Source organism: Camelus ferus, chromosome 18, assembly GCF_009834535.1.
Source record: "Camelus ferus isolate YT-003-E chromosome 18, BCGSAC_Cfer_1.0, whole genome shotgun sequence".
NCBI lineage: Eukaryota > Metazoa > Chordata > Mammalia > Artiodactyla > Camelidae > Camelus > Camelus ferus.
Genome location: NC_045713.1, coordinates 29,204,248 through 29,218,613, shown reverse-complemented (window position 1 = coordinate 29,218,613; position 14,366 = coordinate 29,204,248). Strand labels below are relative to the sequence as shown.

The 14,366-nt window shown below is 47.5% G+C and overlaps 1 protein-coding gene across 1 annotated transcript in view; it reads left to right on the top strand.

Moving 5' to 3' along the window:
- Nucleotides 1-14,366, top strand: part of CLEC16A (C-type lectin domain containing 16A) — a 196,341-nt gene that overhangs the window by 2,084 nt on the left and 179,891 nt on the right. The window contains 2 exon segments of the mRNA XM_032460792.1: nt 8,406-8,534; nt 12,638-12,771. Of these exon segments, the coding sequence (XP_032316683.1) occupies nt 8,406-8,534; nt 12,638-12,771 (263 nt within the window).

Below are 14,366 nucleotides of genomic sequence, written 5' to 3'. Positions count from 1 at the left end.
AGCTCTTTTAAATTACTTTAGTAATTATCGAATGCATTTTCGGTACCCGGTGCTTGTCAAGGACTTCCTGTGTGTTACTTCCTTTAGTCCTCACAGGTCTGTGCATAATGGGAACTATTATTGTTTGCATTTTATAGAGTGGAAACTAAGGTAGAAAGAGGTTAAGTCACTTGCCCAAGGTGACAACAGCTGAAAAGTGTCAAAGCCAGAATTTGACTTCAGTGGTTGCACTTATTGCACTATCTTTTTGAATAAAATGTCCCTAAAAGTCAATTTGGGAAGACTCAGCTTGGCTGAGTCCCACTGCCCAATGGGGCATCTTCACCATCTAGCCAGCCAGGAAATGGTAAAGGTTCTCCTGTTCCTCTGAAGTATCCTGGGAACTGCCCGGGTTCATTGTTTCTCGGGAGCTTTTTGGAAACCCGAGCTGCCTGCCCTGCATCAGGCAGATCCACTTAATCCATATTATGACCTAAAGGACCTGGCAATTTGTGTATCCGTGTGGGTCTTAGCCGATCCCACAGTGACTTGGGAAGGAGTGCCGTAAACAGCTAGTGCCCACCCCAGCAGTTGGTTCTGATGGTAAACATCTTGGACCCTGGGTACAGAAGAGCCCATTCCCTGAGGGAGCTCGCAGGCTGGTGGGGGAGAGCCAGGGACTGCGTGGTGTGACCCGTGCTGGGATCGCCATAGGTTCCGGGCTCTGTGGGAACCCTTCTGGGAAGCTCTCTGGGGGAGGCAACAGCAGAGCAGAGTTGTCAAAGATGAGCTCCTAGGAGCTACCATGTGGAGCAATGGGATGTGGGAGGGAGACCCTGGGGTTTGTGGAGTGTCCAGTTGGGGCTGGTAGTTGTGCGAAACAAGGAAAGAGGTAGAACAGGGCCTGGGCTTCATCCGACACTCAGGGTGGCCAACCGTCCTGGGATGCCTGGAACTGAGGGGTTTCCCGCGATGTGAGACTTTCAGTGCTGAAACTGGGAAAGTCTGGACAACTGGTACAAACCGGTCACCCTACCAGTGACAGGTGACAGTTCCTAATACACTCTTGCCCTGGCTAGGGCAGTGTGGGTAGAGAGGAGAGATTAAGATATTTAAACAAATTTAGAATTGACAATTTTTGGGGGGTGGCACACAAAGCATCTGGGAACCCTTTTCCTTTTCTTTTGTTTTTTTTTTAAATAGACTACTTTTAAGAATAATTTGAGATTTACAGAAAAATTTAGAAGATAGTACAGAGCTCTGGAAACCCTTTTTGAACCACATTATTCTTTGTAATGTTCCCAGACTTCAAACTGGAAAGGACTCTTGCTGTGAGACGGGTTTTACTTTTGCTAAGTAATGGAAAGCTGTGTACTGTGGTCTTTGTCTGCTGAATGGAGTTAGGGATTTAGTTGAGGCAGATTGAAATAGTAAGAGGTTAGTTGCTACACATCATGGGTGGTTTATTGCCCAGAATAGTGGCGAGGCTGCGGCACTGACGGGTAGAACCTTTACTGATGGAGGTGCCTGATCGCTACTGAAGCATTACCTTCACTAGGGACTGCAAGTCTGCAAACTGCTGGAACTTTCTTGGTGCTGTGTTGTGTTGTTGCCTTAATTCTGATCACCTTTGTGTGTGGGTCAGGATTCTTTGTTGCAAGTGACAGAAACCCACCTGGAATTGCCTTCAGCCCCAAGTGGAATTGATTGGCTCTTGCCGCTACGCAGCCTGTCCTAGCTAAGCGTCGGCTGAGTCTTGGTGTTCAGACGAAGCTGTCATATCGGTATCTGCTTCCTTCCAGTTCTTGTCCTGCTTCCTTATGGGTTGGCGTCATTCTCAGCAGGCTCCAGGCTTACATCCTATCTGCTTAGCAATCCCTGGGAAAAAGAGAATTTCTTTTCTTAGTATTGCCAGCAGAGAAGTCCAGAAGTGAGTGTCATTGAACCACTGGGGTCTCATGCCCGGCCCTGAGCTAGTCACTGTGGCAAGGGGCCTGGTGTTCTCTAATAGGCCGTTCCCTGGAGCCAGGGTGGCATCAGCTCCTTCCAAGCTAGTGGACAGAGAATGAGAGAAAGGAGTGGCTCTGCACAGGAAAATCAGGGGTTATTACCCAAAGAGAAGAGGAATGCCTACCAGCAGGCAGGCGCTTACCTACTCTTGGTATATTCAACTTTTGTCGCAGATAGCACTGATTAGTTTTAGAGCTTGGGGTAAATATTGCCGGATTCCTTTTCTTAGAATATATTCACTGTATCATTCATAGTGAGTCTGAGGCACCCATTATGTTAAGTCTAAAGTTCTTCCAGGCCTTCAGAGTGCTCCAGACTCTGTTCCCACCCATCTAGTTTGGGAGCACAGATGAGGGCCCTCTAACCCAGCTAGGGGGCCAGGAGCATTCTTGGTGGGTAGACACCCATCTACGTGAAGATGTAAAGGAGGAGTGGTTGTTACAGGTGGAGGAGGGCAGGCTGGAAGGGGGTTGCTGCAGGCAGAGGACATAGCATTTGAGAAACCTGCAAGAGAGAGACACAGGTCACTCAGTGAGGGGTGCACGTGGGGCGGTGGGGAGCAGAGCCATGAGGCAGGAGAGGTCGCAGAGCCCAGGTCCCGCTGGGCCTTGTAAATCCTGTTGCGGAATTTGGACATTAGGCTGAGAACAGTGGGGAGCCATTGAATAGTTTTTTAACCAGAGGAGCGCTGTGGTCTGGCCAAAGTTTGGAGGAGGAATTGGAGGAGGGTCAGACTGGAGGTGGACATCCCCACAGGGGCTGCCGCCCTATTCTAGTAAGTGAGGGTAGCTGCCTGCCGTATCCCGAGGAGGTTTCTCATGTCATTTCCCATTGATGGCCCTTTTCTTATTCTCTCTTACGCACACCTCACCTGAGTACATCTGGGCTCTGTCCAGATGCCTAACTATATCCTTAAAATACCAATTCTTCCATAAAATGTGCCCTCGTGTCTTCAGCCAACAAGCATTACTGTGGTCTCTGCCTGCATTTGTTCTTGGTCCCGCCGTCCCCCCCAACACGTTGTCATACAGTCTTCCCGTCGCCTGTTAGACCAGCTGCTAGGCTCTCTGGGCTCTTCAAGCTTTATCCCGACTGTGAGTTAGAGCCCCAGGAAGTGGCCAGGGTTCCTCAGAAATGGTCTTACTGGGATATATGACTGTCTGTTTCTCCCACATTTGAACGTAAGCTTCATGAGGACCGAGACCTGTGTGGCTTGTTCACCTGGGAATTGTCAGATGCCTGGCATCTAAGAAAGGGTCACCAACTATTTGTCACAAGATGAACGAAAGAGGCAAGTTCTGGCCAGACTTTCCTTAACAACAGTTTGCTCCTGCCAGTTTGGTCACAGTGCCTGTGCTGGAGCTGTGACTTTTTCTAGGAAGTCCCGCCCGCATCCTCACTGTGATTGCCGGCTCCCTGGCGTCTCAGACCCCGCCTCACTCACTGGCCCAGTTTGACATCTTTCAGGGGTGATTCATCAGAAGCACTGCGTATAACCCCTAATCCTCTGGTTTCATTCCACCCTGTGTGGAGAGCTTCTCCTTGTCTGCTGGCCCCAAGGCTGGACACTGACCAAATGGAGCTTTTCACGACACAGAGTGGGACCCTCTGGGAAGTGTCTGCTCTGGTGCTGAGCAGGCCAAACAGACACAGGCTGCATGTGCCCCACCCACAGGCATTTTACCTGGGGGCGTGTGCTCTGGGGGAGTGGATTTCTAGTCCCCCTTGGCCTCTGTCACAGCTCTTAGCCTTTCTCACTCTCTAGCTTGTGGACCACTTTCAGTATTTTCCACAAGGAGCGTCCTAAGAGGCATAATCTGACACAAGTCATAAAACTTGTATGAGCTTGAACTTAGTATGTCTGTCTCTGAAGTAGACATAATTGTTATTCACTTAATGGTTTAACTTGTGAAATGAGTGACTCTCTTGAGAAAGCAGGGTCTGTGGAGGAGAGGTTGTTTACAGGCCGGAGTCCTTGGCGATGAGCCTCTAATGTGTTGGTTGCATGTTGGTAATAGGAGGCAGTTTTTCCGTCTCCAGGCATTTCACACTCCTAAGCTTGTCTCTCAAAGTAGAATTTGCTCATGTGCAAGAGTCTGAAATTGGGATTTGACATTCTGCATAGCTTCCACTGGAGATATGATAATGCTGGTTCTTTACCAAAGGAACGGAACAAGGGTCCCTTATAAGGACTTACCATAAGATCTGCTATGTGTTTTCATGCCTTTTTGGTTTGTTGTTTATCTGTTTGGTTCTCTTGTATGCTAGGCATTCATAATTTCACGTAAAATGCTTGGCCAATAAAAGCGTTTAACTCATTGTTTGCATCTTCTATACTATAATGGTTATAAGTGAGGGGTTACTGCCTGGGTCCCCTGTCCCTGTATTGGAACTCTGGGCAGGTCCTAGCCTCCCAGAGCCTCAGCTCCCCGGAGCCTCAGCCCCTTAGGAGTCTTGTAAGGGTTTAAAGAGTAAATACATCTGAAGCATTCAGAACAGGGCCTGGCAGCAGGAGGCCATAACTGTTTTGGTGATGATGATGATGATGATGATAAAAATGTGCAGACATAGAGTTTGAGAGAAAATGTTACCATTGTAACAGTTATGATCATTGTAAGAGAAGAAATCTGTCATTTTGTCCTTGGAAACACATCTGAGATAGGGAACGCAGCCTTGCACACAGAGATGGCCATCGTAACATTGTTGAACATCTAAATAATTAGAAATCCTAGTGCCCAGTAGAAGAGTGGCTGCTGTGTACTATGTAACCATTACTGATGCTTGCAAAAACTTACCAATAACAAAAATGCTTTTATTTTAGCCAGAGGGGGGAAGAAAGATGGACAGACAGCATCAGCTCAACTATGTAAATATCCATAGCAAAGAAAAGGACCCAGGGAAATACATTGCAGCCCCAGCAGTGATCATCTCTGGGCAGTGGCATGACTGACAATTGCCATTTCTCTTTCTGGTGTTGTTGAAGTTTCCAACCTTTTTAAAATGAGTGTTACATTTAAAACCAGAAAGTTATTAAACTAAATTAGTATCTCTGAGGTAGTTGAATTAGTTGATCTTTGAGAGCTCTGGAATTAGATGCAGCATTAAAATATTAAACCTTAACCAATTCAACTTTCTTTTTTCCCTGCTACATTTAAGCAAATATATATATATATATATATATTTTTTTTTAATTGAAGTACAGTCAGTTATGATGTGTCAATTTCTGGTGTACAGCACAATGTCCCAGTCATGCTAAGCAAATATACATTGAGGGTCTTTTCCTGAAACATTACCTAAAACAACATGCTAGGGCATCGTGGGGGCGAGATGAGTACATGCAGGTATGATCATCAGAGAAATTTAGCACTTGAGATCTAGTGAGTATTTCTACCTACCAACAACAAACATTTAGAAAATGAATATTTTAAAACACTGCCATTTATAACAGCATTTAAAAAACCGTCAAATACCTAGGAATAAATCTAACAAAAGATGTGCAAGACCCCTTTCCAGCAAACATTGAAAGAAATGTAAATGTCATCATGTTACACTTTCAAAAAGATGTCAGTTCTCTCCATATTTATCTATAGATTTAGGGCAATCTTAACGGAAATCTTAGCAGGAGTTTTTGTGGAAACTGAGAAGGTAATTTTTAAATTTACATGGAAATGCAAAGGGCCAAGGATAGCCAATATAATGATGACAAAACGAAAGGAAAGAATTTGGAAGACTTGCATTATCACATAGCAAGATTTATTATAAAGCTGCAGTAATAAGACAACGTGGTGTTGACACAAAGGTGGACAAATGTATCAGCGGAACCAGAACATCCATAAAGAATCCCACCTGTTGTTGTCACTTGATTAATGACAAAGGTGACATTGGAGTGCTTTGGAGAAATGAGAACCTTTTTAGTAAATGATGCTTGACTGAACTGAATAGCCATATGGAAAAAGTGAATTTTGGCCAGTAGCTTACGCTAGTACACAAAAATGAGTTTCAGAGTTACTCTGAGTCAAAATGTGAAAGGTAAAAGTGTAACTGTTTTAAAGAAGAAAACAGCATTTCTTCATGACCTTGTGGGAGGTAAGGATTTTTTAAGGTTGATGCAAAAAACACTGTCCAAGGGCTAGATTGATAAATTGGACTACATCGAAATTAGGAACTTTTGCTATCAAAAGTTCACTGTAAAATGTGAAAAAGCAAGCCACGTTTAGAGAAAATATTTGCCATGTGTACATCCAGTAAAGGATTTGTGTTCAGAATATAGAAACTCTTATCAAATTAATTAGAAGAATATACACTGCCTAGAAAAAATGGGCAAAAAACTTGCCCAGGCACCTCACAAAAGATATTTTAACGGCGCTGAACTAATGAGAAGACCCTCAACCTCATTCGTGGTCAGACAGCGAAATCCCTAGCGCAGCATCACCACGTGCCAGCAGGTGGCGCCACTGAGAAAGGCCCAGGGCAGCAAGCCGATCAGCAGGAGCCCTCAGACCCCGCCTCCCGGTTTGACTGTGGATGAGCTGCTGAGTGTCCCTCAGTTCCCATCCTGGCCTGTGCAGTGCCATCGATGTGCCAGTCCCCAGGTTACTGTGAGCACGAGGTTCCCGGGAGGCGCCCGCCCAGAGCCAGGCATGGAGGCCATGCGCCGCACGTGGGAGTGCGTGGAATCTTCTTTTCAGGACTTAATACCCTGCCCCTTCCCCTGGGATTGTATGTAAGGGCCTCCTTATGGTTACTGCAGTTTTTTTAGGGACTGGTAAATGACGGCAGTGGATAACAGCGGTAACACCTGGCGCTGTTACCGGTAGGGACTGCCAGCTTAGTTTTCTGTCTTTACTTGTTTACTCCTGACAGCACCACAGCCGGGAGGTATTGAAGTCTGTAGGTGCTACTGCTGCTCGCATTTTACAGGTGAGATAACTGAGACGCACAGAGACTAAGTCCCTTGCTTGACATCGCCCAGCTAACACCACGCCACATTTGTTCCTCATTGGATATTATCAGAGTTCTTAATTGTTGTCAGTCCTAGTGAGTATGAGATGTGTCATTGTCATTTTATTTGAATTTCCCTGATTACCAACGTGATTAGGCTTGAGTATCTTTTCAAACTCTTATTGGCTATTTGTACTGCATGCAATAGTTAATTAATTAGATTAATGAAATGATTAAATAACTGATTTTGCTTTGTCTTTAAAATATAACAAACAGCAAAAGTACTCGTAAATAAAACCCAGCCCCCTAAAGCCACAGATGGCTCCTTATTGTTCCGTTTGCAAGTTCTACCTGTTTAAATCCTACTCATTTTTAGAGATTTTCAACGGCACAGTCCTCTCTAACCTTTCCCTGCCTTGCCCTCAACATTCTGCTGTCCCCAAACTGAAGGTGGCTGTAAAAGAAGTCAGGAGGTAACACTTCCTGAGTCACTCCCTCTTGCTGTCCCCTCATCCTTCCCAAGCCATGACAACTGAAGTTGCCTCAGTCTGTGGGTCCTGGGGACTCCGTCTCTTAAAAGCTGTGCCAGGTGGCACTCCCAGGGCATCGGCCAGGCTGCTGGTCCCCATGCTGCGCAGGGTGGCCTCTGCGATCCTTTCAGTTGCCGTCGCCAGCGTCAGAGGGCCTCGAGGCCTGAGCTGGGCCCACCTGTCTCTGCGCCAGCAGCTGGCACAGGTCTGAGGCATCGCAGGCTGCCCAGCACATTTGGGTGGGTGATGAGGCACAGTGCCAAAGCCTCTCAAACCCACTTCCCTGTAATCTGTACTCGGCAAATAAGATCGGCGCCCTTGAACTGCAAGCCACTCACTTCATTTGAGCCGTCAGTTCTGATGGGCATTCTGCACATCATGGGGGATTATGGACATTCCAAGGGTAATTGTGATTGCACATGATCTTTACCCCAGCCACTGGCTGTAGGACCCACCCTCCCTGATCTGTGACTCCGTGTCTAACCTCTGTATCAGCCGGGCTGTGGATCTTAGTCATTTGGCGCTGAGCGATGTCTCCGCTCGTTCCACCAGCATCAGAATCACCTGGAGTGAGCGTGAAAAAGGCCGATGTCTGGTCGGCCCTCAGTCCCACTGAATCTGAGTCTCCGGTGGGCTCTGTGGCTCCCCTTTGTCCAGCCGGCCAGGTGGCTCTCTTGCACGCACTGGAATTTGAGGACGCTGTCTTCAAAAGCTTGACAGTCTTGCCTCAGTTTGGGTTGGTGTGTCCCTGGTTAGTTAACACTTCAAAGCATTATCTGCCGTTTTTCTTGGGTGGTGAGTTGTGGCTCACCCGATGGGGAATTGTGCTAACAACCGAGTCTGAAGAAGGCACAGCCAAATTGTCCCCGAAGTGTTGCTAATGGTCTTTGAGCCTGGCTTACATTTTGGTTGGCCTTTAATTCTCTTTTCTTTCCTTTCTCTCAGGTATCTGTACCACGTTTTGACCAAAAACACCACCGTCACAGAACAGAACCGGAACCTGCTGGTGGAGACCATCCGATCCATCACTGAGATCCTGATCTGGGGGGATCAGAATGACAGCTCTGTGTTTGAGTAAGGGTTTCTGGTTTCCTGTTTTTTGATTCTTCTTTTTTGAATATTTTTCTAAGTATGTACCATGAGTCATTCCGATGATGTCAGGGTTTGACGCCAGTTTGGTCCTGCACAGATATCTCTATAAAATGTCCTTGAAACACAGTAGAGATGCCTGCTGAAAATGGGAAAGTTATGGAAATGAGTGTCTCTAGAAAATCTGAAAATTTCATGGATAATTTTCCAAATAGTATCTGATTATATCCCCAAAGGAAGGACAAAATGTCTTGGATAGTTAGATTCTAAGTGAACTGAAAAGACCTTGCCCCAGGGGAGACACTAAGGGCTAACATTTCTTGTGTTCACTGATGGGCAGGCACAGCGCTGAGCTCTTGAGAGAGAACCCTTCTCAGTCTCCTGACTACCGGAGGGTGGAGGCCCCTGTTGCCATCCTCATCTCCATCCCCACTCCCACCTCCATTCCTGTCCTCATCTCCATGCCCACTTCCACCCTCATCCTCATCTCCATCCCCACTCCCACCTCCATTCCCGTTCTCATCTCCATGCCCACCTCCACCCTCATTCTCATCTCCATCCCCATCTTCATCTCTATCCCCATCTTCATCTCTATCCCCATCCTCATTCCCATCTTCATCTTCATCTCCATCCCCAACCCCATCCTCATCTCCATCACTATCTTCATCTCTATCCCCACCTCCATCCCCATCCCCATTTTCATCTCTATCCCCATCTCCATCCTCATCCTCATCTCCATCCCCAGCCCAGCCCCATCCTCATACCCTTTTATGCTCCAGGTCACACAGCTGGTAAGTGAAGAATCAGCAGCTCACAGCCAGAGTCCATGGAGGGATTTCTCCTCACCCTCATACATCCTCGGTGAGCAGTCTTAGGCCTGCTTTGGTTTCCTCATCTTTAAGTGAGAGGGAGCAAGTTCCTGCCTAGTGCCTGGTACAAAGTAGGCACTCAAGGAATATCAGCAAGTGATCATTTTAAAAGATGTCCCTACTGACCAGTTGAAAAGCAAAGGCTGCAGACCATGAACTGCTTTCGCCGACAGACCTGTCCAAGTGTCTGAGTGCAGAAGGATTTAGGTAATGACAACTACCAAACACGGATTTTATTTTTATATAAAATAATCTCAATTATAAGTACTGAGGCCACTTAAAAAAAACCCATCTAAAACAAATACAGGTGTTCCATTTCCAACCTGGCTTCTTATTAGACATCCTAATTTTCTGGATGGCTCTGTATTTTCATCAGTAAGGTTAGCTAAGATAGTGCTACTTGTGGAAGATGCAGACTGTTTAAAATGCAGACCGGTGACACTGGCTATGACCCCCAAAGGAAAACATGAGTGATAAAGTAGGTATTGCTCGTAAACGGGACTGGTTGCCTTTAAGGATCCAGGGAGAATTTACTGTTTGTTGATTGGCATCTGTTTATGGAAATGAGAAGGACCATGTCCCCTTTACTAGAATAGGCGTTCTTAGTCCGTTGTCTTAGAAAAACTGCTGAGCTCTTAGAGGCCCGGTGCTTCCTAAATGGCTGCTCCACAGAGGCCCCGAGAGAATTCATTTTTAATCCGTTTTTAAATTTGAGGATAATTTTAGATTTAGCTAGTACAGAAAGTTCCCGTTTACCTGCACCCTGTTTCTCTGTTAGTATCTTATATGACCAGAGTGCATTTTTCAAAACTGAGAAGCTAACATTACAATTACGTCAACTCCAGACTTGGTTTGGATTTTGCCAGTTTTTCCATTAACATCCTCTTTCTGCTCCAGGATCCTAGCCCAGGCTCCCACAATGCATTAGTTGTCACGTCTCCCTAGTGTCCTGTGGCCTGTGACTTTTTTTTTAGTCTTCTTTTGTTTTTCATGACCTTGATAGTTTTGGGAAGTGCTGACCAGCTGTCCCACTCTGGGATTCTCTGATGTTTTACTCTGGATTACCCTGGAGTTGTAGGGGAGAGTGTCACAGAGATGAAGTGCCCTTCTCATCCCATGATGTCAGCATTTGTGATCTCCACGATCCCTGGTAGGGGTCACTTGGCTAAGGCGGTGTCTGTCAGGCTTTTCCACTCTACAGTTACTCTTTCTCTGTCTACACTATTCATTGAAAGCGAGCCATTAAGTCTAGACCACCTTGGGGTTGTAGGAATTAAACCCCACCTTCTGACAGCAAAGAATATCTACATATACTGTTTGAAATTTTTCTGCGTGGGAGACTTGTCTCTTCTCATTTATTTACTTATTCAGTCATTTATTTACATGCATCCCTCGAAGATCTTGCGGATTTGGTTCCAGGCCACCGCAGTAAAGCGAACACTGCAGTAAAGCGAGTCATGTGAATTTTTTTGATATCCCAGAGTGCATTACACTCTGCTGCGGCCTGTGAAGTATGCAATAGTGTCTTAAAAAAACGATGTACATATCTCAGTTAGAAACAGTGCTGTTGGGAGAATGGCGCCAATAGACTTGCTGATCACAGGGGTGCCACAAACCTTCAAGTTGGAAGAATCAAGTACCTGTAAGGCGCAGTAAAGCGAAGTGTAATGAAACGAGGTGCGCCTGTGAGTGAAGGTAGACTCACGGGTGTCTGTTTTATCCTTGGGGGCATGATCCAGTGTCTGATGATCCAGTCGGACGCTGCTTACTTTGTCGCTGGCACTGTTCCAGCCTGGGCGTTGCGCGCTCCTTTCGGTTGGCTCCTGCGCCCCTTTGACACGCCCCCATCCTTTTGGGTTTTTGAGCACTTCCTTCCTTTCTGCTCCTGTAAGGTGCTCCAGGCTTATCTTGTATTTTCCCTGCCCCAGCCCTAGAATTGGCCACTTTTCCAAGGAGCCCCTCACTCCCCGAGGCAATTCTAAAAATCCACGCTCCTGGATTTCACGCGAGACCAATGGAATCTATCCCTTGGCAAGATCTAGGTACAAGGGTCTTAACAAGTTCCCAAGTTGGTCATTGGGCTGCAGTGAGCTTTTTGGGTGGTACTTGGGAGTCACTGATTTATACAACCTAAAGCAAAGGAAGATAAAATGGGTCAAATGATAGAAATATTCTAGGGATCAACATGGATGACATTTGTAGGCACACAGGCTCCCAAGAATCAGAGTTGGAAAAGATTTTGGGGGTCTTTTTTAGGTCATATTTATTCATTCATTTACCCTTTCTTTCATGGATTCAGACAGAAGGTATACAGCACTGAGAGAGCACCTGGCCCACGATCCTGCCACCGTGGCAGTGACAGCAGAGGGATGAGAGACACCCCAGACTGTCAACCAGCAGACCCACAGGACTGCCGGGATTGGCTCTGAGTATCCCAGATGAGAGGTTCTCTGGTCTTAGCTTGAATACAGAGAACACATAACTAGAAACATCATTTTCCCCCTTTAAAGAAAAGCATTAGGGGGTCTCCTTTTCAAGACTAAAAGAGCCAAGGCATGCCCCCAAAAGTCAGTGCCCCCAGGCTGCCTGCAGACGGATGTCCTGGCCAGGGCAAGAAAGGCGGAGCGGACTTGGGGACTGGCTGGGCTCCCATCCCCACGTCAGCACCTTCTGTCTCCTCCCTGCTTTCTTTCCTTCCCTAGATGTGGACACTACAAGCTTGACAACTTGGAAACCCAAGCTCTTTTCATGTCCAGCATAATCTTGCCCCTTTGCAGGAAATTATTCTGGTTCCCAAGTTGTTGGTGAAAACTTAAAGATATGAAAGCAGAGGAAAGAGGTTTAGTAGGAAAACTCAGCTTATAAAATATTCAAAGGAAAATGCTGATGTTAGGTTTATACGCGTAGCTAGATTACTGGGTAATCATTTAGTCAGGAAGTTCTCTCCTTCTGTCAGAAATCCAGCAGTTCACTGCCTCCCAGGATCAGCACTGTTCTCACATTCTGGGAAGAGAGTCTGAAAGGTTGCATTTTTCTCGAGGGAAGATGGCATCGTGGGAGCCGGGTAGCGTGGAAGCCGAGGCTGCACGGGTGGTGGGACCGGTTGCCCTGCGGACACCACTGTCGGGGCGCACACATGCACCCTGGGTGCAGCCCGGGGACGACGTGTGTTTCCACGTGGGGAAGCAGACCACTGACGCTTTCCTGTTCTCTTCCCAGCTTCTTCCTGGAGAAGAACATGTTTGTTTTCTTCCTGAACATCCTGCGGCAGAAGTCAGGCCGCTATGTGTGCGTTCAGCTGCTGCAGACCTTGAACATCCTCTTTGAGAACATCAGTCACGAGACCTCACTTTGTAAGGACAGTCCCGACACTTGGCTCCACACCTCTAAGCATGATGTTTGCCGTGATTTTCGTGTTGCTTTTCGAGTGTCTGTGCTTACTGTGTGTCTCGGTGCATTTGGGCTGCTGTAACAAAATACCCCAGCCTGGGCGGCGTAGGCAGCAGAAACTTACTTCCTCACAGTTCTGGTGGCTGGTAGTGCAAGATCAAGGTGCTGTCAGGGTTGGTTGCTGGTGAGGCCTCCCTCTCTGGCCTGCAGATGGCCGTCTTCTCATTGTGCCCTCCCGTGGCCTCTCCTCTGTGCATATGGAAGGAGTGATTTCTGGTATTTCTTCCTTTTCATGTCAGGACACCAGTCCTCTCAGATCAAGGCCCCACCCTATGACCCCATTTAACATTAATTACCTCCTCCAAGGCCCCATCTCCAAAAATAGCCACATTGGGGTTTAGGGCTTCAGCATATGAATTTTGGGGGTGCACAGTTCCGTCCCTAACGCCGTTTTTATCCCTGCGTGGTAGGGTGCTGTAAAGGGCTGAGAGAGGGCACCCCTCTGCTGAGTGCTTCTGGGGGTATTTGCAGTTCTTTATAACCTGTTCCTGAAGAGCTGGGGTCGCTAAATCATCAGCCAACAGAATAAGCATTGGCATCGGAGGGTGAGTGAGAACTCGGCCACAGAGCCTGCAAGGGCCTGGCCGTGGCACCTGACGTGCCTGTTTCAGTCCCACTGCCTAACTGGAGAGGGCATGACTCGGAGCCGACTCCCTGCCCCCACTTGGCCCGGGGCTCTTGCTCTGAAACAACCACCCTGAGAGGCAGGTGGCATCAGTGTCCTCATTTAAAGCCGGATTGTGAGTCGCTGGCCCGAGGTGACAGCTCTGGCGAGGCCAGAATTGAGAAGGGGTTTCACCCCAGGTGAGTTAGCTCAGCGACCACCCGTGTGACTGTGCTCTCGGGGGACATTTGTCAGGTCTGGACACATTGCTGGCTGTGGTCATGGGGGCCAGGAGCTACTGGCATCGAGTGAGTAGAGGCCAGGGACGCTGCTTGAGATCGTACAACACGCAGGGCAGCCCCACTGTAAAGGAGTATTTCGCCCAAAATGTCACCGGTGCTGAGGGTGGGAAACCCTGGTTTAACTCCCGATCTATGCTTGACCCCTACCTGGCTTTATTATTCCAAGATGACTGCACCCAGCCCCAGGCCCTGCCCACAAGAAGCAGGGAAGTGATGACAGGTGACCAGATGTCTGTGTCACAGGCAGGCTCTAGGTCCCCAAGATGGGTCTGAGAAAAGTTTCTGGTGGGTGGAAAGAGGTGGAGATGGTGGCATTCCTCCTGAGGAGGACGGGGGAGGAGGGAGAGGTAGGGAAGAGCTGCTGACTGGTGGCTCTGGGCCACTAGATGGTGCTGCTGTCCCAGGAAGCGGCCACTAGGTGGTGCTGCTGTCCCGGAAAACGCCACTGGGTGGTGCTGCTGTCCCAGGAGACTCCTTGACGTGCTTCCCCATGAGTCTGAGTTGACAAATGAGTTGACTCACTCTCCCTAAGTGGTTTCCCTTGTTAACAGCTTTTGTTACCCTGGATATGAATTGCATGTGGTTTCTGAAA